Source organism: Stegostoma tigrinum, chromosome 35 (assembly GCF_030684315.1).
Source record: "Stegostoma tigrinum isolate sSteTig4 chromosome 35, sSteTig4.hap1, whole genome shotgun sequence".
NCBI classification, from domain to species: Eukaryota; Metazoa; Chordata; class Chondrichthyes; order Orectolobiformes; family Stegostomatidae; genus Stegostoma; species Stegostoma tigrinum.
The window spans coordinates 13,065,995-13,089,891 of record NC_081388.1 but is presented as its reverse complement, the minus strand read 5'-3'; the positions used below and the strand labels follow the sequence as shown (position 1 = coordinate 13,089,891).

At 41.1% G+C, this 23,897-nt stretch overlaps 1 protein-coding gene across 5 annotated transcripts in view; it reads left to right on the top strand.

Annotated features, from left to right (window-relative positions):
• The window catches only part of LOC125447376 (dedicator of cytokinesis protein 7-like), a 157,660-nt gene that overhangs the window by 39,440 nt on the left and 94,323 nt on the right, over nucleotides 1–23,897 (top strand). For all 5 annotated transcript variants that reach the window (XM_048521700.2, XM_048521699.2, XM_059640021.1 and 2 more), the window contains exons 2-8: nucleotides 1,740–1,830; nucleotides 10,813–10,988; nucleotides 11,848–11,916; nucleotides 14,903–15,032; nucleotides 15,717–15,929; nucleotides 19,895–19,980; nucleotides 23,340–23,406. In XM_048521700.2, the coding sequence (XP_048377657.1) occupies nucleotides 1,740–1,830; nucleotides 10,813–10,988; nucleotides 11,848–11,916; nucleotides 14,903–15,032; nucleotides 15,717–15,929; nucleotides 19,895–19,980; nucleotides 23,340–23,406 (832 nt within the window). The remainder of the gene's footprint in view (nucleotides 1–1,739; nucleotides 1,831–10,812; nucleotides 10,989–11,847; nucleotides 11,917–14,902; nucleotides 15,033–15,716; nucleotides 15,930–19,894; nucleotides 19,981–23,339; nucleotides 23,407–23,897) is intronic.

Sequence of the window (23,897 nt, the reverse complement as noted above, 5' to 3'; positions counted from 1 at the left end):
TTGTTCCTGATTTACAGCATCCACAGTTCTTTTGGTTTTTATAAGGTGAGGATGGCAGTTTCCTTGCCTAAAGGACATTAGTGAACCAGTTGGGTTTTTACAACAATTGAACATAGTTTCATGGTCATATTTAGTGAAAATAGCTTTTTACTTCCAGATTTATTAATTGATTTTAAATTCCACACATGGTAGGATTTGAACCAGTTTCCACAGAGCTTCAGTCTCTGGATTACTGGTTCTGTGGCATTACCACTGTCCCACCATCTCCCCTTAAGATGGACGATCGATGTAAGGAGATGGATCTGGAACAGATCAAATCAACTGAGGAAAGGAACTCTATCCTTATTGAAGTCATTATCAGAATAATCTTGCACTACATGTAACATGATTAGTATGACTAAACTTGTGGAGTATTCTTATAATGTTTAAAATACTGTTGTAGAAAATAGCTTGCCTCGCCCTATTGCTGAGGCCTGTCAGAAAGCATGAGAGTTGATTTTCTGTAAAGATTGCTTGAAGTTTAGTTGTGGTATTTACAAAATGTTGGCACTCTAAGGCTTAAATGTGAAAGAATAACTACCTGGTTATATGATACTGCAGAGTTGCTGGCACCTATGTATTATGCAGCAAATTTAAGCCATTTCTTGAGAAGGAAACATTGGAAAAACACACTATAATATGATAACGTTCTGACACAGGTGAGAAATTGTATCAAGTACAGACTTTGGCTCTTCACAACTGCATATAAAAGATTCTAAAGACATTGTAACCAGGCCTGAGACTGGATTGGAAATGAACCAGCTGAGCCTCCTTCGAGGCGATACCGCAGAACTGTCCTTGGATCTGGGCCAGATCCAGCACAGATTATGGAAAGTTGACAAGTAACTGAAAAGGAGACACAACACAACACAGCACAGAGTAGAAATGCCAAAGAAGCATTTGACTTTGAGTTTTGCTTTGGTGCTAAAACCTGGCTCTCATTTTCATGGTGTTTCCTGATTCAAAGTAATTTATTTAATAAGTAATTAGCAAGTATGCATTTTATTAGCCATTTGTCGAACTGTGTTAAGCCCTTGTTAATTTTTTGATCCATTTGAAGTGCTGGCTGAATCTTTAATGTATTGACTGGGCATGATGCAGATCTATAGCCAAATAGACAGTTATCCACTAAATTATATTTTTTGGTCCTCCTCCGTCGTTGTTTTTAATGTAAATTATGACCTTAACCTTGCATATCATTGATTTGGATATTATCTTAATGTTTAAATAAGTGTTTGATTAATTGGGTTTTTTTTTGCCTGTGCTGCGATTTGTTGCACTTAGGACATAGAATTCACAATGCAGATCAGGCCGTTTGGCCTGGTTGTTCTATGCCAGTGTTTGTGGCTCTCATAACGTTGTTTTGGTCAGAGTCTCGGGAAGGGAAAAGTGAAGAGTACTTCTACTGCACTTTCTCAGTACAACATGATATTCCATTTAGAGAAAGATAATCACTGCCCTATTCCTCAAGACTGGGCTTCTGTAGACGTTTTTAAGCAATGCTATGTTAAATGGCCAAACTAGCAAAGCAGGGAGAAAGCTTCACAAAGAGCTATTATGGTTGCTGTGAGTTTATGTCAGAACTTTTAATTATCGTCCTGGAGAGCTCTGCCCTTGTTAGCTCACTCAGTTTTGAACTTGCAGTTTGCAGATTCTCATGTTATGAAATTCATTCAAACAAATTGTCATTTTCTTTGCAGGACTGTGGCAGCTGAAGTCCGAAAGCAAGTGTCCAGCCAATATAGCAGCTCGCCGCAGCTATCCAAGAAACGCAGTGGCTCCCATCAGTTGGTGAGTGTACAGCTGTTACAACATAACCACATGATACAAGTTTGATACAAGAGTACCAGATTATTGGTGGACAGAAAGAGAAAAATGCTGGAGACAGCTGTGCCAATAGGAAAGTGCAACAATAAATACCGGGCTCTCCAACTGACTAGCAACAAACACACATTCAGAACTTGACATAAGGCTTCTTCTTGAGAAAATAACCCATAATTTGGCAGCCTTTTCAAATGTGTATTTAAAGACCACTTCTTTTTTTATTTCCTTTATGTTTTGGTGTGGACTGAAATTTAAAAGAAAAATACCCCTTTAAGCCAAGGAGACTGCAAAGAGATGGCTAGAGTTTTAAATATCATGTTTCTTTCGCCTGGCGCAGTGAGAGCAAAAGCAGACACCCTAGAGTTGATGGGTGAAAACCACAAGACGTAGGAGCAAAAGCAGGCCAGTCAGCCCTTGAGGTCTGATCTGCCACTCAGTGAGATCATGGTTGAAGTGATAATCCTCAGCCCCATTTTCCTGTCTTTATTTTTTCCTTTATTATTCCTAAAACATGTGTCTACCTTGGTCTTAAATGTTTTTAACAATCCACCTCAACAGTAAAGAATTCCATGGATTCATTACTTAGTGAGAGAAGAAATTCCCCCTCATTTATACCTTAGATAGCTGGCCATCTTACTCTGAGATCATGCCTTTTGGTGCTAGACTTTACCACCGGGGAAAGTAGCCTCTCAACATCTACCCTGTCAAGCCACATAATGTGTTTCACTAAGGTCACCTTTCATTCTTCTAAATTCCAGTGAGTACAGGCCCGACCTACTCTCTCTGTCTCTCCTCACAAGGAAATCCCTCCATACTAGTGAACCTGTTTTGGACTGCCTCCAATACTGGTATATCTTTCCTTGGATAAGGAGACCAAAATTGTTACAGTATTCTGGATGTTGTCTGATGATTATCTTGCGTAGTTTTAGCATTCTTTGCTATTTTCATATCTATTCCCTTTAAAATAATGGCCAACTTTGCCTTCCCTATTACCCACTGAACCTTTATCCTAGCTTTCTGTTTGCAAGGACCCTAAATCTTCCAGTTCTGCAGCTTTTCTCCATATAACTAATGTTCAGCTCCTCCATTCTTCTTACCAAAGTATGTAACTTCACAGTCTGAATTTAGGATAATTGCTGGATGACGTTGCATTAATTGACTCCTGCCAAGATGACATAGCTTCCGTGGGGCCAGTGAAGCAGAGAATGAATTGACCTGTGAAGAGAAAACATCAAAAACAAAATCAAATGACCTGATCACTGCCTTGCATGGAGTTGCATGAAAGCCTCCAGTAGCCTTTAGTTGCCTTCCACTCATCTTTATTTGCAAATCTGTTGAAGGAAGAATAAAATACCATCAAAAACAGTGAAAAGACGAATTTTTGACCCTTGAATGAAAGAGAGCATCCTTGAGACAACCTTGTATCAACAGCAAAGACAAAAAAGAATTGGACGAAACCTATAAGAGCATCAACATACAGAGTGATCTCGGCATATAGGGCCACAGTTTCCTGAAAGTGGCAATACAAGTGGATAAAGTCGTTAAGAAGACAAGTGGACGTTTGCCGCCTTCAGTCAGGCCACAGAATATAAAAACTGGCAAATCATGCTGAAACAGTATAAAAATTCAGTTATGCCACTTTTGGAATATTGCATAGGTTCTGGTTGCCACCCCATCAGAAGATTGTTAAGGCTTTGGAGAGAGTACAGAAATGGTTTAACAGGATGTCGCGTGGTTTGGAGGGTATTAACTATGAGGAGAGGCTGGATGAACTTGGTTCCTTTCCATTTAAACATCAAAAGATGAGGGGCAACCTCATAGAAGTTTTCAGAATTGTGAAGCATGGATAGAATAGATAGTCAGTGTCTTTTTTCCCAGGGTAGAAATGTCAATTACTAGGGAACATTCTTTTAACTTAGGTAAGTAAATTTAAGGATGTGAGGCGCAGGTATTTTTACATAGCGGGTGGTAATTGCCTGGAATGTGGTGCCAGAGGAGGTGATGGAGGCCAATACAATAACAATGTTTAAGAACCACTTTGACAAATTATGAAGTGGCAGAAGATAGAGGGATACAGACCTTGAGATTGGTTGGCTCACCGAGCTGGTTTGTTGTTTTGCAGATGTTTCGGTACCATGCTTGGTAACATTCTCACTGCAGCCTCCGATGAAGCGTCGGTGTGTTTTCCAGCCTAGTTTTTAAACTCTGGGGTCCATTGAGATGGATTGCCTCACTTCCAGTTTTCCTTCATAGTGGAATGAATACAGGGTCGAGTTCAATGTGTTTATTAATAGCATGCTTCGTGGAGTGCCATTCTCCCAGGAATTCTCGTGCTTGTCTCTGCCTAGCCTGTCCTAGGTTCTTGGTGTTGTTCCAGTCAAAGTTGTGGTTCTCCTTGTCCATGTGGATTGAAATGAGTGAGTGTTGGTCGTGTCTTTTTGTGGCCAGTTGGTGTTCATGTGCCCTTGTTGTTAGTTTCTTTCCTGTTTGTCCGATGTACTGTTTCTTGCAGTCTCTGCAGGGGATTTTGTAAATATGGACTTTGTAGAGGCAAAAGATTTTTAGCTTGGAAAGGCATTATGTGTTGGGACAGTTCTTGGTGAGCCAAGGGGCCTGTTTGTTCACTATGGTTATTTGTTCTGTAAACCAAAAGAAACAATGCACCAAATCCTGTGGTCCAGACTGGTGCAATTTAAATGTTTCCCTGAACTTTCCTTTTCTATAAAGCTGTCTGTTATTGAATGAGAGGAAAAAATTTAAGAATGGGTAGAGTTTAAGTTGTAAAGTTATGAGTTAGACTTCACATTTCTTAATTGCCATTGGTTAAATTCCATTTGTTTGTATTCAACAGTCATTTTCTTGTTCAGTTTAAAAATTGGGTTCGTGTTTTGGAGACTTTGGAATAGTTTGATTAAATCTTTTCACATTTCTGACTCCAGCAATAGTGAGACTTAATCTCCAATTCCCTACCTCAGTGTGTCACGACAATATGAACACATGAACATGCAATGTGTACTAAACTGGGACAATTGTACCACAAGGGTTTCTTCAATAATTGAACTGTTAACCAGTATTTATATCAGTAAGTTAGTATAAATGGTGCATTTAAAAATTATATTTAGAATTATGCTCAGTCGTTTCTGCTCGTGGTTGGCTTTGATTATGTATTTTCCATCACCCATTCTTCATATTTTCCTTTACGTTTGAGGTTTTCTTGTATGCCAGAATTTTCCTCATTCAAGTCAGTAATTCAACAAATGACTTGCCTGAGATTGCCTGTTAGAGCTAACTCAGGGATCATTTTGAATTGTTGGCTTGTGTCCACTAGGATTAAGCTTGCTAAATCAATCATCCTGTAAGAGCCTTAGTACCAGCGCACACAGAAGACTTTTTGTCCTAAGTGTGGTATATGAAAATCCTGAGAATATTTATCATAAGAACAATCGTGATAACTATCTAGCAGTCAACAAGCACATTGTCACAGCCTATGAATCATGTGTAAATGTGTTTGATTATGGTAATCACCAATCTTGACACTGACAGTAAAGATGTACATTTGTCCAGGGCCTACCTTGGGAGCAGATAATAGTCACTAGACTAGAAGAGGGATAATCGGGTAAGTTTTAAGTGATGTGAGGAGTACAGCAAGGCTATATGCAGTGTCTAACGTTATTCAGTCAATAAGATAACAATCTCATAATAAATTGAAGACACAATGCTACTCGCAGAATCGGGAGAGGCCCTTCAAATGTCATAGATCAAATAAAATATAGAACTTTTAGAGTAAGGATTGAGCATGGACATGAACAAAACAAAGAACAATGGACACTGAAAGGAAAACACTAGAAGTCACTGAGTTGAAAATTGAAATGGATGGTGTCATGTTGGAAAAAGTAGATAAGTTTGACTATTTAGGTCAAATAATAATACAATGAAAGACATGATGCAGAAGTTAAAAGGACAGAGATAGCTAAGAGTAATTTTGTGAAGATGAAAGATATATTAACAGCAAGTAAAGATAACACGGTGTGAAGCTGGATAAACACAGCAGGCTAAGCAGCATCGGAGGAACAGGAAAGCTTGACATTTCGGGTCGGGACCCTTCTTCACTTTCTGGAGAAGGGTCCTGACCTGAAACGTCAAGCTTTCCTGCTCCTCTGATGCTGCTTGGTCTGCCGAGTTCATCCAGCTTCACACAGTGTTATTTCAGAATCTCCAGCATCGGCATTTCTTATTATGTCTTTAACAACAAGTAAACTCTTTTTTGAAACAAGGTAAAAACCTCTTAAGATGCCAGTTCTGTCTGTTTAGCTGTATGCCTCAGAAACCTGGACGATAAATAAAGATTTGAGAAAAGGAGGCCGAGGTCTATGTTAAAATTCCATATATCGACCAAAACAAAATGAACAAATGCTTGAAATTGCAAGACCTACAAGAAATCTTTTGAAAAGAGTAACATTCAGAAAATAACTTGTATTTAATTAAAGCTGAGAAGCTACAGCAATTTCTCCTAGAGGGCAAAGTGGAGGGCAGCAGAAAGATGAGTCTACTTAGGTATAGTTGTGTCAGGTTCGTTTCGGAGACCTTCATGGACTTAATGTAATAGCAAGACACTGACCTGGGTGCAAAAATACAAGCCTTTATTATTTAGCAAGTACAAACTGTGGAGGATTGCTGTACTCAACCTGGCACGGAACGCTGAGTTTCATAAGCGATTCTCCTCGAACAGCGGACAGTCCCTGCTTTTTATGAATTGGCGAGTACAAAAAAATCCTTTACTACATTCGGAACTTGAAGAGAGCAGGCTACAGCATTGATCGCTCGCGAAGTGACTGATAACAGCATGATGCGTTTTCAAGTTGCCGAAGTGACAGAATGCGATTTCAAGCCTGGCTTGAACCAAGTGTCTGGCTTGAACAAAAGGTCACTGACCTGGCCACTTCAGTATAAACAGAAATTTCATTCCTTTACAGAAGTTTCACCCTCTTACAGAAGTTTCACCCCTTTACAGAATTACAGATGTCTCACACCTTGACAAACGTTTCCTGCCCAATCCTAATCAGGCAGGAAGTTTAAGACAGTTTCCACATACCCATTAACGTCTCAGTTGGATGACAGATGTTGCAGCAGTTGCTGACAATGTATAGTGGGTATATGACATTGGTGCGAGACTGACATGCATAGCAAACCATGGCAGCAGATCTCCAGCCAAGGGTAGTTACAAACAGGAGTTTGAGTTAGATTTGATGCCAGGTCCAATGGTGAAGGTCAGTGTCTAACCCATTGTGTCCTCCAAGGCTTCTCCACATTTTTATTATCCTCACTGCTTGTTTGGAAGAAGAATGTAGTTTTTGTTACATCCAATTGCACTTTGGAATCTCTGGGCTGTTGTACTAACATTAGGTTGCAGAGATTTCCCTGTAAATTGGCAGGCAACAGTAAATTCCAGACAGTGCGTTAAATGTACCTTATTTTCTTGTTTATTTTCTTGAAGTTTAATGGAAAAAAGTGCAGTTTTCCATTTTAATGTTATCACATTAACTTCACTTTCACCAGTGAAAGGACAACTACCCAGAAGGAATTTAAGATCCCGTTGTATTTGGAAATAACAAATGTGTCATTTTCCACAGGAAAGTACCAGCTAATGGTGAGTTCACGTTTTGGAGTTAGTCAGGTCGAGACTGGAAAAGTTTTGTTCAGGTTGACGCTTTGGTCTAGTAGCGTTTGAACCATCAGTGGAGTTGAAGCACCAACTGTGAGCTTCCCAGCTGATAGAAGCTGCAGGTCATGGGATTTATCAATCATCTTGAGCTCCTTGAATTTCCCTTTCTGCAGATTGTTCTTTGTTGCTCGGACGTATTTCTCTGATGGAGCCTGAGAGGGAAGGAGGAAGTGAATGAATAATGAGCTGCATTGTTTACTCACTGGAAGTCTTATTAACGAGGTGAAATTGTGACATTCAAGTCACGTGTAAATAATGAGCAGACCGGATGTGGCAGCAGCTCGTGATATGTAGGTTTTCAGTGTGGTTTTTGAAGGAAACCATCAAACCACACACTGCCTTTTTTTTTAGTTAATTCGTGGGTGTTGGTGGCAGCGCCAGTTTATTTGCCTATCCCCAATTGTCCTTGAGAAAGTGGTGGTGAGCTATCTTGAAATGTTATAGCTGTGTGGTGAAGATATTTCCATTATGTAATTAGGTAGGGATTTCTGGAAATTTCTCCAGCAACGATGAAAGAACAACAATATCTTTCCTAGGCTGGATGGTTTATGACTTGTGGGAGAATTTTCAGGTGGTGATTTTCCCTTGAGCCTGTCCTGAGCTATAAGAATTGTGTGTTTGGGAAGTGCTGTGATAATACCTCGATGAAGACTTCAAAATAGTTATTTTAAACATTTTACAGTCATCAAACTAAGTTACTGACTGGGGGTAAGGAGTGCCTTATTTGAACAGTTTTGAACAGCCCTATTCACATTTAATAACTAGGTGTTGCCAGTGTTAAACTAATGCTGTACAGGAAATCCAAGTTCATAACACACTTTTTAAGGCAGGTACAACACAATATAGATGCAGAGGAAAGCTTCTTGAAGTGTCTCAGCCTTAGAAAAATGACAGTATAATTTTCTCATTTCCTGAGCCTGTAGCTTGCCATTCAATTGCTGATTAGAGGAAGTTATGACCTTGTTGACGTCAGAAACATGAAGTGCTGTGTGAAATCTATTCTGACAGAGTTTTGATACCTCTTCATTTGGTCAGGAATTGAAATCAGATATCCAAACTAGTCTCATATGAACTTACAAATTATGAACAGAAGTGAGCATTCTGCCAGTCAGGTCTGTTTCATTCAATAAGATCACACCTGATCTGTTTGTATTTCGATGCCACACTCCCATCTACTCCTGTTGACCTTAAATTTTTCTAGACAAGGAAATCAGTCTACTGCAGCCTATTCAATAATCTCACCTCCACTACCTTCTGAAGACTAAAGTTACAAAGTCTCACCATCCACTAAGACAAAAAATTTTCTCAGCGGTCTTAAAAGCACAACCCTTAATTTTACAAGCTGCATTTTCTATGCACCACTTTAAGTTGTATGTGTGCAGATTTTGGCTGGATGATGTGGCGATTGGGTGGAGGTGGTAGAGAGTGAGTGAGTTCGGGACATGGAGAAATTGGGACTGGAGAGGAAGTGGGATTGCAGCAGAACCATGGGGGGCAGAGGGGAGTGGAGAGAGATCAGGAGGACCCGAGGGAGTTGGGATCCAGGTCTGGGAGAGGACTGAGGTGTGGTGAGAAAGCCAGGGGAGTGCTTAAGGGGGGCAGAAGGCATGTCTGCCTCCCGACCCTAGACTCTTCTTGTAACTCCCAACTCATGTTTCTGTACTGTCTCCCCTTCTCATTCTCTGAGGTGTTATCTCTTTCTAAACTCCCCAAAAATTCAGCATCCCCTCCTCACCGAACCCTGGTTCAAAATCATGATGCTTCTCTGTAAATGTGGTCACACATTTGTGCATGACATCCCATGTAAAGTTTACTCAATGACATCAGTATTTGGAACCATGCGTTCCCAAATGAGCATGCAGATGTGGCTGCCTGCAGTTGTCAGTGTAAGCAAATGCTGCCAATTTTAAAACACTGTCCCCAGGGTTATGGACTCACCTGGAAGAGGAAACAGAATATTTTCACACACACCCTGTCAAGACAATTCACCATCTTATGCATTTCAATCAAGTCATCCCTCACTCTTCTCAACTCCAGTGAAAACAAACTTGAGCCTGTTCATCCTATCCTCGTAAGACAGTCTTCTTATTTGAGGTATCAATCTAGTAAATCGCATCTGTAAATGCCTTTAATGCATTTACATCCTTATATAAGGAGATCAGCAGCAAAAATGGCATTCAAGATGTGGTTTCAGAAGTGCCATATTTGCCATATGTAATATCTGAAGTTGAAAAATGATTTTAGCCCTCAGACTATCATTTTACAATTTGAAATATTTATAGTCAGGAAGCATGTAACTAAAGAGTTGAATCACCAAATTCTGCACTTTCCTGCCTCACCAACAAAAGTGTTAGAGAGTGAATTCTAGGTTATTTACTGGTCAACAATGCAGCAGTGATACCATAGAACAGAATCAGAGAATGTATACAACACTGAAAGGGACCTTTTAGCTAATTAAGTTCGATCTAGTTCTCTGTAACAGCAATTAATCTAATCCCACTCCTCAGCCTTTTCTCTGTACAAATTTATTCCTCCAACAAATGGTTATGATCAGAGACAAAGGGAAGTGCTGATGCTGGAGAATCCGGGATAACAAAGTGTGGAGCTGGATGAACACAACAGGCCGAGCAGGGTCTAGGCCCGCAACGCCAGCTTTTGTGCTGCTAAGATGCTGCTCGGCCTGCTATGTTCATCCAGCTCCACACTTTGTTATCTTAAATGGTTATGAAATTCCCTTTTCAAATTCATGATTGAATCTGCCTTCACGATCCTTTGGCAGCCAGTAATTACTGGTTACATTAAAAAGATGTTTTTCCTCGTGTGTAATTCAGGTTGATGTGTACCTCCAGGTGGTGGAGACCACAGGAAAAGGAGCAACTGCTGTAATTATCTTGGTAAATTGCTACAGAGAGTCCTATAGGTCACTTTTCCTGCCAGCTTTGTGAGATAGTATTAAAGGAGTGGATAATAGTCCAAGTTGTTTCATCAACTGCCGCCAGTGCCCCTTCAGTCCACAGTGATAAGGTGGATTGTGGCAGATCTGAATCAATTCCATCAGACTGTCGAGCTTCTATAATTCTCAATTCTCTTGCCTGTCGAGAATACAGATCACATTGACCTCCATCGTTTTAAATGGAAGCCGTCGTTTTTCTGATGCTTCTCATCACAAGTTAAAATTGCTCACCACTTTACTGAAATCACAGTACCATATTTGTTGTTTCTCACAGGTACCCCTTTCTGAAGTGGTGGAGCCCGTAGACTTTGAGGAATATCTGACAACACATCCCCCAGCTCCAGAGCCAGGCCCACTCCGAGAGCTCCTCGAGTTTCCTGCCGATGATATTGAGATAGTATACGAGCCACGAGAATGTCGAACTGTGGAGCCTGGGGTTCCAGAGGAAATGTGAGTATTTCTACATGCCTTTCGTTAACACAATTTAAAAAAGAAGTCCACTCTTCAGTCAGTTCATGTCTCCCTGCACAATTTGCAAGCCCCAAGGTAACTCAGTTTTCTGCATCTGCTCTCTTTGGCCCTTGATGAACAGCAGCAGGAGCTCAGATGAAGCATGGTGTGCCAGACGGTTTCAGACTTACTTATTCCTGAGCGTGACAATCAGCATCTCCTTTTTGCTTATCGCACCGACAGTATGTTCTCCTCCCCTCCTCCTTGACTTCCAACCTTACAACCCCAGGCTAAATGCACTGCTGCAATTCTGTCAGTCCCCACTCCACCATTAGTGGCAGTGCCTTCAACTATCCTAAACTTTGGAATCTGCTCCCTAAGCCTTTTCACCTCTCTCTATCCTTTTCTCTCCCACTTCAAGACAGACCTTTAAACCTAATTTTTGATCCTTTTGTGGCTCCAAATTTGGTTGATAGTCGCCCAGTTCTTTATGTAAAGGGTAAAGTTATTGAAGCATCTGGCTTGTACCATACAAAGTCCCATTACCTGCAGGGACAGCAAAGGGTCACACAACCAGTAGACTCCCTTAACAGTTTGTGCATGTGCCTCCAGTTAAGTTATGTGTCCTGACTAGCTCTTTAACAGAGCTCATTTGTGAATATCTAAGTACATGATTCAAATGTTGGCTGCCTCATTCAGTGGTCAGTCCTGATGAAGGATCATATGAGTCGATGCCTGATAAATTTAAGCACTAACTGCAGGATTGCCATGGTGCTGGTTTTTGGCAAATAATGAAAAATAAACATACTGATCATGAAGAAAACGCTGCATTTATATTAAATAATCTATTCTTTTTCAGGGGAATGGACCCTCGTGTGAGGGACTCAGTACAAATCTACACAGAAGACTGGATCATCATTCACAGAAAGTGCGTTTCTTTTGATTTACTTTTTGTGGATTAATTGATTAATTGAATTTTCTTTGTTTGTTATTGATAGAGAACTGAGGAAGCTGAATGACTAGATGAGTTTCAGGAGGAAAATCAAGAGAGCAGAAGTAACATCGGAGAATATATGGTTTTTAATTGTTTTAATTGTTATTGAGGCTCTACTCTTAATATTATATTTGTAAAATGGTCAAGCACTAAAGGCTAATCTGTTGTGATTGGCAAATGTATAGTGTAAAGCAACATTTCATCATAGTTCAACATTTGACCTTCATAAGATGTTTATTTACATTATGAGAGAAATGTATCTGCACATGATAACATATTGTGCAACCCAGGTTGTGTTGGAGAGTGCGGCAGACATTGTAAGTCATTTTTTTCCTTATTCATTCAGCGAATCTGAGCATTACCGATTGCGCTAACATTTACTCGCACTTCTCTAGCTTCTCTTGAGAATATGAGATGCTGCCTTGATTGCAGTCCATTACATTTAGGTAAATTCACAATGCCTTTGACCCAGTGACACCTCAGGAGCAGTGATGTATTTTCCAAGTCAGGATGGTGTGTGGCTTGGAGAGGAGCTTGCAGTTGATGGTGTTCCTATGTATCTGATGTCCTTCTCCTTTTACATGGTTGTGGTAATGGGTTTGGAAGGTGCTGTTCAAGGAGCCTTGGTGCATTTCTGCTGTGTAGCTAATAGATGATACACTGCTGCTGCTGTGCACGGGTAGTGAAGGAGTGGATGTTTATGGATGTGGCAGCAATCAAGCAGAATTTTTTGTCCTAGACGATGTTAATCTTCTTGTGTTGTTGGAGCTGCACTCATCCAGGAAAATGGGAAATATTTCATCATGTCTCAACTAGTGCCATGTAGATTGGAGAATTAGGAGGTGAGTTTGGTTGCTGTTTGCAGAATTCCTACTTCTGACCTGCTATTAAAGCAACGATATTCAAATGACTAGTCCAGTTCCATTTATGGTCAATGGTAACACCTAGGATGTTGGTAATGGGGATCTTCAGCAATTGTGATATAATTCATTTGTCAAGGAGTGGTGGTTAGATTCTGTCTTAATGGAGATGGTCATTGTCTGGCACTTGCATGGCATGAAGTGAAATATCATGTGTCAACTCAAATCTGGACATTGCCCAAGTCTTGCTGTGTTTGGACTTGGACTGATTTGATATTTAAGGAGTCACAAATGGTGCTGAGTATTGTCTAATCATTAGCAATACTCCACTTCTGACGTTATGATGGAAGGAGGGTCATTGATGAAGCAACTGAAGATAGTAGGGCCGATGATACTACCCTGAGGAACACCTGCAGTGATGTCGTGAAGCTGAGATGATTGACCAACAACCACAACCATCATCTTTTGTGCAAAGTATGATTCCAAGCAACAGAGAATATTGTTTCTTTCATAGTGGCTGCAACTTGGGAATCCAGTTAGGAAGTATTTGTGTTGAGTTATAAAGATAGGCTGGAACTTTTTTCACTGGAGCATAGGAGGTTGACGGATCACCTTGTAGAGATTTATAAAATCATGAGGTTTATAAAATCATGGTAGGCATAGATAACATGACTGGCAAAGGTTTTTTTCCCCTAAGGTGAAGGATTAAAAACTAGGGAGCATATTTTTAAGGTGAGGAGAAGAAAGATTTAAAAAGTACATGAGGGGCGAGCTTTTTATACAGCGTAGTGCGTAAGTACAAGAATTGAAGGGTTTAGTGGGATATCAGCCAAATGCAGGTAAGTGGCGCAGTTTAGTTTGGGAACATGGTCAACGTAACTAGTTGGACCAAAGGATCTGAATCCACACTGTATGACTATTCTTTATTTCAAATTTGGATTAATTGTTTGATATACTTTTAGCAAGTCAAAACCTTGCACCTTAACATATGCTATTTATAGAATTCATACAGTGCAGATAGAGGCCATTCAACCCACCGAGTCTGAACTCAGCTTTGATGCTGTATCAGTGTTTTGATAATGGTGTATAGCAAATGTTATCATTACAAATTAGAATTTATAAAGAAGAGGCATATGGATTTTGGTTTTAGTTCTGTGACGGTAACTTTTTTGAGGAGCCATTTGGATGGTATTCAAGATTTATCATTTCCAAGAAATTATGTGATTCAGCTAAGTTCCTAGCTGGAGATTTTCAGTGTTAATAGATGAAATATTTATACTGCTGGGTTAATGACAGAGTGTAAACAGGCCAGGGCTGTGTTTAGCTTGACTTCATTTAAGCAGAATTGCCGTTGACTTTCGAAGAGCCGTTTCCCTTGAGAAGGAGAGTTGTAGTTTATGAGAATTTGTCTAGAAGTTTTCAATTTGCCAGGACTGCAAAGAGGTTCAGACCATCAGAACAGGAGAAAGTCATGAAATTGTCTCAGAAATGCAAGATTGAGAACTGGAAAAAGTCAGATAAGTAAAAAAATATGCAAAACTTCAGATATGAGTGATATTTCTCTGAGTTTCTGTAAAAGGAAATTGTTGGGAATTGGGCTGAAGCTAAGATTTTCTAAACTGTCTTCTTAATTGCTTCATTTTCTTCTGTGAAATACATTTGAATTATTTTGTTTAAAACTATTTGCTGCCTCATGTTTCAACCTGGAACCTGAGTTGTCCAGTGTTAGCTTCACCTGGGAGCAGAACAGTTCTCACATTTAGTCAAACAGCAGCAATCGAATGTTTTCTTTATGTCTAAATGTTTGAGTGGTTTGAAACCTGTGATCAGTATCTTTAGTAATTTTATGCAATCCGTATTAAAACTATGGCCACAAGTCTGTGATCTTAACGTTTTGATTGTATTTTTGCCCTTTGACTTTTCTAAAGTTGGGGAGAGTCAAGGATGAGAATAGGAGATTAATCCACGTGCACCCAGCCTGTGACTAAGTCTGTCAATCATTCCCTTCTTTCGCTTCTCTTTCTCTTATAACTCTTGATATAACTTTGTTTTTGAAAAAGGTATCAAAAACTGAGCACTGCATTCAACCCCAACACATTGGAGAAACAGCGTGAAAGACAGCGGGGCTTGCCCAAGCAGATCTTTGAGTCTGATGAAGTTGTTGATGACCGAACAAATCAGGATGATCAGGTATTTGAGAAGAAGGCATGTTTAAATATTACAGTTAATTGCTTGTTCCAATGCTCTTTGAAGTGAGAAGTTTGGACCAGTTAGTTCCTTACCATCATTCTGGTGGCCACCAAAGATCAGCATTTCCAATATTGGGAGAGCTGCCTCTGATGCTTGATTTGTGCAACTTCTAGCACCTGGAGCAAGGAGTAGCTGGTATGAAGTAGTTAAAGCAGAAGATGTGTCTGTTGCAAGGAAACTAAATATTACAGACTCTGGGCTTTAAGCCCATATCATATCACTTAAAAGGACAATATAACCTGAGAAATCGATGTGAAGTGAGGCAGCACACAGCAAGAAAAGCTGTTATGTATCAAACCTAACTTTCAAAGGAGTTGAGTAGTATTTAAAATTGTATGGATCTGGAACAGAGAAATGAGACAAATTGAATAACTGTTTGAGAAACAGGACAGATGCATTGGGCCCACTGGTTACCTGGAATATATGGTTCTATGATTTGTGGACCCTCATTTACCTGAAATATCAGTGTTTTCCATTTCCTTACATATACTGACTGTTTTCCAGCTTTTTCTATCACTGTTTCACCTGTTCCCTTCAATAGGAATTTGGAGCTGGAAGGGGAGCATGAGGGGTAATCCCTGATAAATAAAAATTGCCAATGACTTGTTGCACTTTCACTGGTAGGATGAGTTGAAACGAAGATCAGTGTCTCTGGACGACACACCACGGGGCAGCTGGGCCTCCAGTATCTTTGACCTGAAGAACTCAACTGCTGACTTGCTGCTTCCCAGCCTCCTGGAACGCACAGCCCCTGAAGAAGTGGATAAACGCAATGGGGAGCAGAGGAAAGAGAATAGGCACCGAGAAGTACTGGCACTCTTCCCACCACCAGATGAGGTATAACAGCTGCTTTATACAATATAATGATATAATGCCGCAGTTGCAGGCATTGAGAATGGTGCACTTTCTGCAGAGTCAGTCCATTTAGAAATTTGCTATCAAGTTTGTTGACAAATATGAATAGCTTAGTGGAACCAGATTTGGTAGCAGCTTTCCAGAAGACTTTGGACAGATATTTGTTGGACAAAAGTTGCAAGAATGTGGGACATGGGTGGGTTTGGATTAGACTTCAGAAGAAGCTGGGGGTGGTATTTGATGGGTTGAATAGCAGGCCTCCTGTGTAATGTTGTTCTGTGATCTTATAAAATTGTCCTGTTGCAGGCACATTTTAGCTCCCTGTACTGAAGGCAGTGGTTTCAGATATATGGCCATTAGCCTTCAACGAGTTCATCTGTCATTGTAACACAGATGCCAAAGGTCAGCTGTTTAGTTTGATATTTTAAAAATGTACTTTATTCTTAAAAATCATTTATAAGTACATAGGTTCTAAATCAGTTCTGTACAGTCTTTACAGAGAGAATTAAAACAAAATGCTGGAATTTTGACATTTCTCAAAGTTTCTCTGTAGTTGTAAAAAAGGCATTTCCTACTTATGCAGGTAAATATTTATGTTCATTTTGATGCACTGGGAGGGTGTGACAACTGAACAGACCTTTGTTAAACTTAAACAGAAAAATCTTTGATGATCTTTCCCCACTGTGCCTTGACAGCAGCTGCTCCAAGGTTTAGTGCATCCTTCAGCATATAGTCCTGGACCTTGGAATCTTCCATCTGTAACACTTGGTCAAGGTCAACGCTGGAAGAATATCAAGTTTGGGCAAACCAGAGTGTCTTTCACCGAGCTGATGATCTTCCAGACGTTGGCGCATTCAGCAGTGGGACAGGTCGCCAATTAAAAATTTCCTCCCTTTTCCCCCTTCTGCTTGTAGATGTGGGTGATGATACCCTTCCTCATGATTTGCACAAGCTACCTGCCAGAAGTATGCTATCGTACACCTCCAGCAGGTTCTGGCCAATCAGATCCCACAGAGCCAAATACAGCTTGGCCAGTAAGCTGTCACTTCTGGGAGTTTTATTCTTCTCAAAAGACTTAAGGACCTTGGTCAACTTTATATGGATAATGGCTGGCCCAGCCTCTCCCATGTGCTGTTGTCTAAGCCTTCCATGATAGAGGTCAGGAATGACTGGGAGGCTGTGCCATCTGTGGGTTTTGTATCATACAGTCTGGCATAAAAGGATTTGCTGATCGTCAGGATGTCAGACTGAGATGATGCTGCAGCACCATCTTCTTCCTTCAGGCTGCTGAGCATAGCGTTCTCCTTGCACACCTTCTTGAAGAAGAAATGTACGCACACCTTCATCGGACTCTGGTCTGAAAGATGATCTTAGAGGCCTCCAAGACGAAGACCAAGTTTTGCTGGATTTTCACCTCCTGGAAATCCTCCTTGAAATCGAGCCCCATCGTTCGCGGTAGGAGTAGGTTCTGCATGCTTTCCTGGAGATTTGGCGATTTTACCAATCTCTCTCACCTTCTGAACACCTTTTTTGAGAATGAAGAACCTTTTTATGTTCCCCTTGACTGTTTTCCACCAATCTGCTGGAGACTCTCAGAAGGGTGTCACAGTTCTCCAACCTTGATGATCCCTTCATGAGCTCCTCCATTGCATTTTGGGGTCAACAGTTTCATTGTCAACTTCCATGTTCCCTTGCCAGCCCACTGGTCATCCTGTATGTGATCGTCAGCCAGTAAGATGCAGTATTCGGAGAAGAACACTGGCTTGACATCACTGGATCTGACCAAAAACACTTAGGAAATAAACAAGAAGTTCATCCTTGAGCAGATAAACCCATCGGTTTATGATCTGGTCTATCTGTGCTGCGCTCTATCTGCAGTGGAGATGAGAGCACATCCGGATATTAAAAAATATTCTACACAAAAGCAGGTTGTTATTGAGTATATTCTGGCCAATGTGGATATCTTTCACATTGGTCTGTATACTTGCCCACTGAGCCATCAGAGATTTTTGCCACCATGAAGTCCCACTTGAAAGTTGGTAATTTCCTATTAATTTATTTTAATAGGCTTGTATTGCCTCAGACCAAGTTACTCCATCTGAAGCCCTTCCACACATTCCGAGCCCTGTTGTAATGTGAAGATGCTTCAAAGATGCATCATTGCCATTCTTCCCTAGTTTCACTTGAAAGGTCCTGTCTCTCTTCTAAGGATTATACAAGATCTTAGGTTTCAAACTAAGCCAGAGAAGCACAGTAACATGTGGTCTCAAGCCTGATTTCAGCTATGGTGAGTGGGAAAGTGCAGATTGCTGGTGATACATATCTTAACTAGAGCAGCAGGAGGAGGAAAAACACTGGCTGTTAGCTTACATGGAGTAGAGTCATAAGCGTATTGCCAATGTTATGGCTGAGTGGTAAATTCAGAAATCAAGAAGGAAACTAAAACCATCAAAACTACCACTTCTTAAACTGCTTTGCAGAACTTTGAGTTCTGTTTTGCTGACAACTGATATTTGGTATCATACATTATACAGTGCCACTTTTACAGAATGTTGACCAGGGTCGAGTTGCCCTGAATTCCATTTTTCAAGAGTTTTTAATCCCAAATTCCTCAATTGCTGTCTCTAACAGTGGGAGCTTTGGCACCATCTTGTGGACAAAATAGTTGGTGTATATTTAAAGGCCAGCAGTGAAATATCCCACTTGTGAGGAGTGATGGGGCTTCAACAATGAATTTGGTCTGATTAAAAATATCTTGAAACTTGCCAAAGGAACCTTCCAACTATCATTTCAGGATGTTGTTGCAGTGACAGTACCACCACAGAAAGACCAGAAATGATGTTTTGATGGGTATTCCTGTTTCACTCAGGGCCCCAAGTGGAATTTTGAAAACCTAAACCTGAACTTTCTTGCCTAGGTTCCTGTCACTGAGAGTAAAGCCACATTGCTGCCACATTGCTCCATGCTTGGTGCTTTCAAAATAAATCAAAGCCACAATGTATAAAATTGATTTCATGTAAGAAAAAGATGCAGAAGGTGACATAGTGATGTCAGTCCTCCATGATGATGGAATCTTGTCCTTGACATCTGGCATGTTTAGAAGCTGGTGTTTTGAGTGGTGTATTTGCCACAACATTCATAGGTCTGTTGAATATCAATGTCTTCTGAATGATCTCAATTCAATAGGCATAAGCAACTTGGTTGAGAGGCTGTGTTATTTCTGTTATCAGTAGCTTTTGGAATTGGGCGATTTATTCTGTGCAGTGAAGGCAAAAGGTAAAGTTGCCATCGACCCAGAGGACCATAGGGAAGCTCTTTGAGAGAAATGACCGGTAGTAGTTTAACCTAAGGGTCACCTTTTCCCATGCCTGTGGCGTGATTGAGAAGGTGGGACATCTAGCTTGTACAGGAATTGAACCTGTGCTGTTGGTGTCACTTTCCATTGTAAATCAGCTGTCCAGCCAATTGAGCTAACCAGCCTCCTTACTATCTGCCCAATACAAGCCCCATGTAATAGTTAAGTACTTAAACTTTGAAACACAGCAACCATTCCCTGAGTTGCACCTGCCATTCAGCTCCTTGTATGTGTTGAAGCTGGAACTCAGCTCTCTCTATGTTGATCTAAGCATTGATGATTTAAAAACTTGTCAGCAATTGTATCAATCTTACTAGTCGACAGGGGTCACTGAACACGTTATTAGAAGATGGTGCTGGCCATGATATCCAAATAGAATTTGCAGTTAGCAACAGGTAATAGATGTGGCTGTGATTTTCCGCATTAATCACTGTTGCTTTAAAAGAACACTAACCACTGAGGTGTTTATGGTATCACATACTAGAAGGGTCTAGGCCCAAAGCGGCAACCTTCCTGCTCCTCTGATGCTGCTTGGTCTGCTGTGTTCATCCAGCTCTGCGCCTTGTGGTCTCTCTTATTTTTCTACTGACAGGATGAAGCGATTGAACGATGCACCATTCCTGAAGTCCCAAAAGAACATTTTGGACAAAGAATCCTTGTAAAATGTCTGTCATTGAAGTGAGTAATGCCTCTTTATAGCATAGAAATAATTGTCACATTCTCTTGCAGTATTGATAGATGCAAAATGAGGGTGTACATATATTAGCCCAAGAGAAGTGATATTTCAGGTGGGCTTGGGTGTTGTTTACTAAGTAGTGTAAACGTTAAGTGTATCAGAAACCAGATGCAAAGGCCATTAAATTGTTGGTGATAATTCACATTTAATTCAGTCAGACAATTCTCAGACTCATTCATTTTTTTAACCTTTCCGACAATGTTATGATGTTAATGAAATATACTATATGTTTTGTCTCCTTCATCTGTACTACTGAACATACCATCATATGCTGACGTTCAGCAGCTATTTAGATGTGAGCTCAGCACAGTGCAAGTTAATAGGTTTGTTTGGTTTTGGGGTCGTTGCGGGGGCACCAATCCTGTCCTTTTCCAGTGCTGACGTATGCATTTGCAGATGTTGTGGTTTCATGAATGAAATGAGGGTCTTCAGCTAGTCTTTTGTACTGAATTGCTTTTCGACAAGTCAGTCAATGTAAGTTGAGAATTCCTAAAGTTACTCCTCTTTCCTCTGAGTGTTTACTCTAGCTCAGTTGCAAGTAAACCTATTGGTTTCTTTTCATGAATGCTGTGCTGATCAGGTTGCAGGGTATCAGTATTTGGATTAGTTTCCATTTTTATCACCAATGTTGCCATTATTCGGTTCCAGGGAACATTATAGAATAGAATAAAACAAAGGACTGAGGATGCTGGATATCTGAAAAAACACACATTGCTTGAGAAACTCATCATGTATGGTGGCATCTACGGGGAGAAAAAGTTTCAAGTTAGTGACCCGTCTTCATAACAGCAAGGAAAGTGGTATTTATGTTGACGATTGGGGTGGGTAGGAGGAGAAGCAAAGGTGAACCAATAGTTGAAAGTGGAGCCCAGAAAGAGAGAGATATAAAAGGGTAGGCAGATAGGGATTGGTAGTAAGCCAGGATAGAAGAGAAGCTGAATAATTGATACTGAGAGCTAAGAGTGGGAGGAATGTGTAGGCTGTTTTGAAAGCAACCCATGTAATGTGATAATAGACCTAGCTCATAGGTGAAAATTGTTTGGCCGTGCTGAAAGTGACCCATGTCAGGATGTGGGTGTAGGTAAAAACATGGAAGGAGGTAGTTAGGCTCTGAAGTTGTTGAGTTCAGTGTTGAGTCTGAGAGGTTGCAGGGTCTCCAAGCAAAAGATGAGATTAAAAACCAGAAACTGGATTCTAGAAATCAGAAACAAAAACAGAAATTGCTGGAAAAGCTCAGAAAATCTGGCAGCATCTGTCGAGAGAAATTGGAGTGAACATTTTGGGTCCTTAAGACCTCAGATGAGATGATTGACGCTGGTGTTGAGCCTCACTGGACCACTGCAGCAGCCCTGAGACAGAAATGTGAATGTTGGAACACAGGTGGTATGTTAAAGTGACAGGTAACTGAAAGCTCAGGGTTCTGGTTCCCTGACACATTGGAATTGAAAAATTTATCAATTTTGTTTCTACTTTCCAACCTGCATTCACCTTCACCTGGTCTATCTCTGACTCCTCCCTTCCCTTCCTGTACATCTCTGTTCCCATTTCCGGGGATATGCTGGCCACTGATATCTATTGCAAACCCATTGACTCCCACGGTTACCTGGATTATATGTCCTCACTTTCTGTGGAGATTCTGTTCGATTCTCCCAGTTTCTCTGTCACCATCACATCCGTTCTGATGATGCCACCTTCTGCAGGGCATGCCCCAGAACTGTCCCCCTTTTGCCTCAACTGAGGCTTCCCCGCTACTCTGGTTGACAGGGCCCTTAGCCCTCTCTGACCCACCTCCACACTCTGCCTTCATCACTTCTCTTCCCTCTGACAATAACAATACTGTCTGACTGATCCTCACCCTATCAGCACTCTCATATGAAGGATTGTGAGCAGTTGCTTCTGTCACCTCCAGTGGGTTGCTGCCAGCAGGTGCACATTGCCCGCCCCTGCCTTGTCAGCATTCAAGCGGGACTGTTCCCTCCTGGGCACTCTGATTCATTCCTACTCCATTCCGAAGAGCCCCTCACACTCCCGTGGCAGCTTCCCATGCCATTGCAGAAGGAGTAACCTCCTCCACACTTCTCAGCCTAAACTGTGCCTCCCTGGTGAAACAGTGTAACCTGCCCTTTATTCAGTCAAGTCTACTGTATTTGCTGCTCACAATTTGGGTGCCTCTGCACTGGGGAGTTGGAACATAAACCCACTGATTGCTTTGCAGAACACCTACATTCTGTCTGGAAAAATGACCCCGAGCTTCCAGTCGCCTGCGGTGTCACCGCACTATCGTATTCCTGCACCAACGTTTCTGTCACAGGCCTGCTGCAGAGCTCCAGTGAGTGTCAGCACAAGCTTGAAGAACAGCATCTCATCTTTCACTGGGCCCTCCAGCCTCTAGAACTTAACGTCAAGTTCAATAACTTGAGAGCCTGGTTACGTCATTCCCTGTTTTTTCCACTCATCCCCATGCACTAGCCCTGATGTGACATGCATTATGTTCAGCACACTAACCTATTCTCATCCACTGTCAGTTTCATTATCATGTTACATGGGCTACTTTTCAGCACAGCCTGCCATTCTCTCCTGTTAGCTCTCTTTATCACTCATTCAGCTTCTCTCCAGTTCCGGCATACCATCAATAAACTCCCTATCCACCTACTCTTTCACACCTCACACTCTTACCCTGCCTGTCTTCAGCACAGGTGCCACTTTTTCTTAGCAGCTATCAGGTATCATTTCTAATGAAGAGTCACTGGATTCAAAACAAAACTCTTCTCTCCCCAGAGTTGCTGTCAGCCCTACTGAGTGTCTCCAGCAATTTCTGAAGCTAAAGAATAGGTTATGTGAAGGTTTAGTGTCCACCAAAATTCAAAAAATGTGCCGCAAACACAGTCACAGGAAAAAGCAGCCAAAGGCATGTTTCTCCTTGCTGAGCTGCTCTGGCCGATTAAACTATTACTTTGGCCACTGAACTTTGAGGTTTTGCCTTCTAGGTTCTAAATGAGACAGTCCAAACTTTCATAGGCACAAGAACTGTTTTCTATCTTTTCAGACTGATTCCAGAGCTTTCTTTCCCAAGTCCTGCATGAACTTAATAATTTAGACACCTAGGCAGAAACAAATGTGTTTGATCCTATGTAAAAGTATAATTGTTCCCATTTACACAGGGAAAGAAATGTTTCAATTTCTTGTCAACCTTTGGTGGAGTTTAGTTTTTACTGTTTTAATCCAAAGGATTCTTGCTGTATTTTGAATGCAATGGCAACTTGTCTCCCTCTGAGTGATAATTTTGTGTCTTCCATCAAAGGTTTGAAATTGAAATCGAGCCCATATTTGGGGTTCTTGCCCTGTATGATGTGAAGGAAAAGAAAAAGGTAAAGTGGCTTGTTCTCGTAGCCTTCTTCACTTATATTTATTCACATTCTGTGAAATCAGTATTTTCTCAGTAAGGGACCATTCTTATTGAATTTTACTTCCAGCATCGACTGGGAAATTATCACTTATTGTCAGGCTTTCTAATGTATCATAGAATCCCTACTGTGTGGAAGCAGGCTGTTTGGCCAATCTAGTCTGCACTGACCCTCCGAAGACCAACCCATCTTATTTCTGAAAGCCTGCATTTCCCATGGCTAATCTACCTACTCAGCACATCCCTGGACACTGTGGGGAATCTAGCATGGCCAATCCACCCAAGCCTGCACACCTTTGGATTGAAATTCAGAGCACACGGGAGAAACCTACACAAACACTGAGAGAATGCGCAAACTCCACCCAGTCGCCTGAGGCTGGAATCAAACCTGAGTCCCTGGCGCTCCAAGGAGCAGTACTAAGTACACTCTCTTTTCTGTAACTATCATCAGCAATG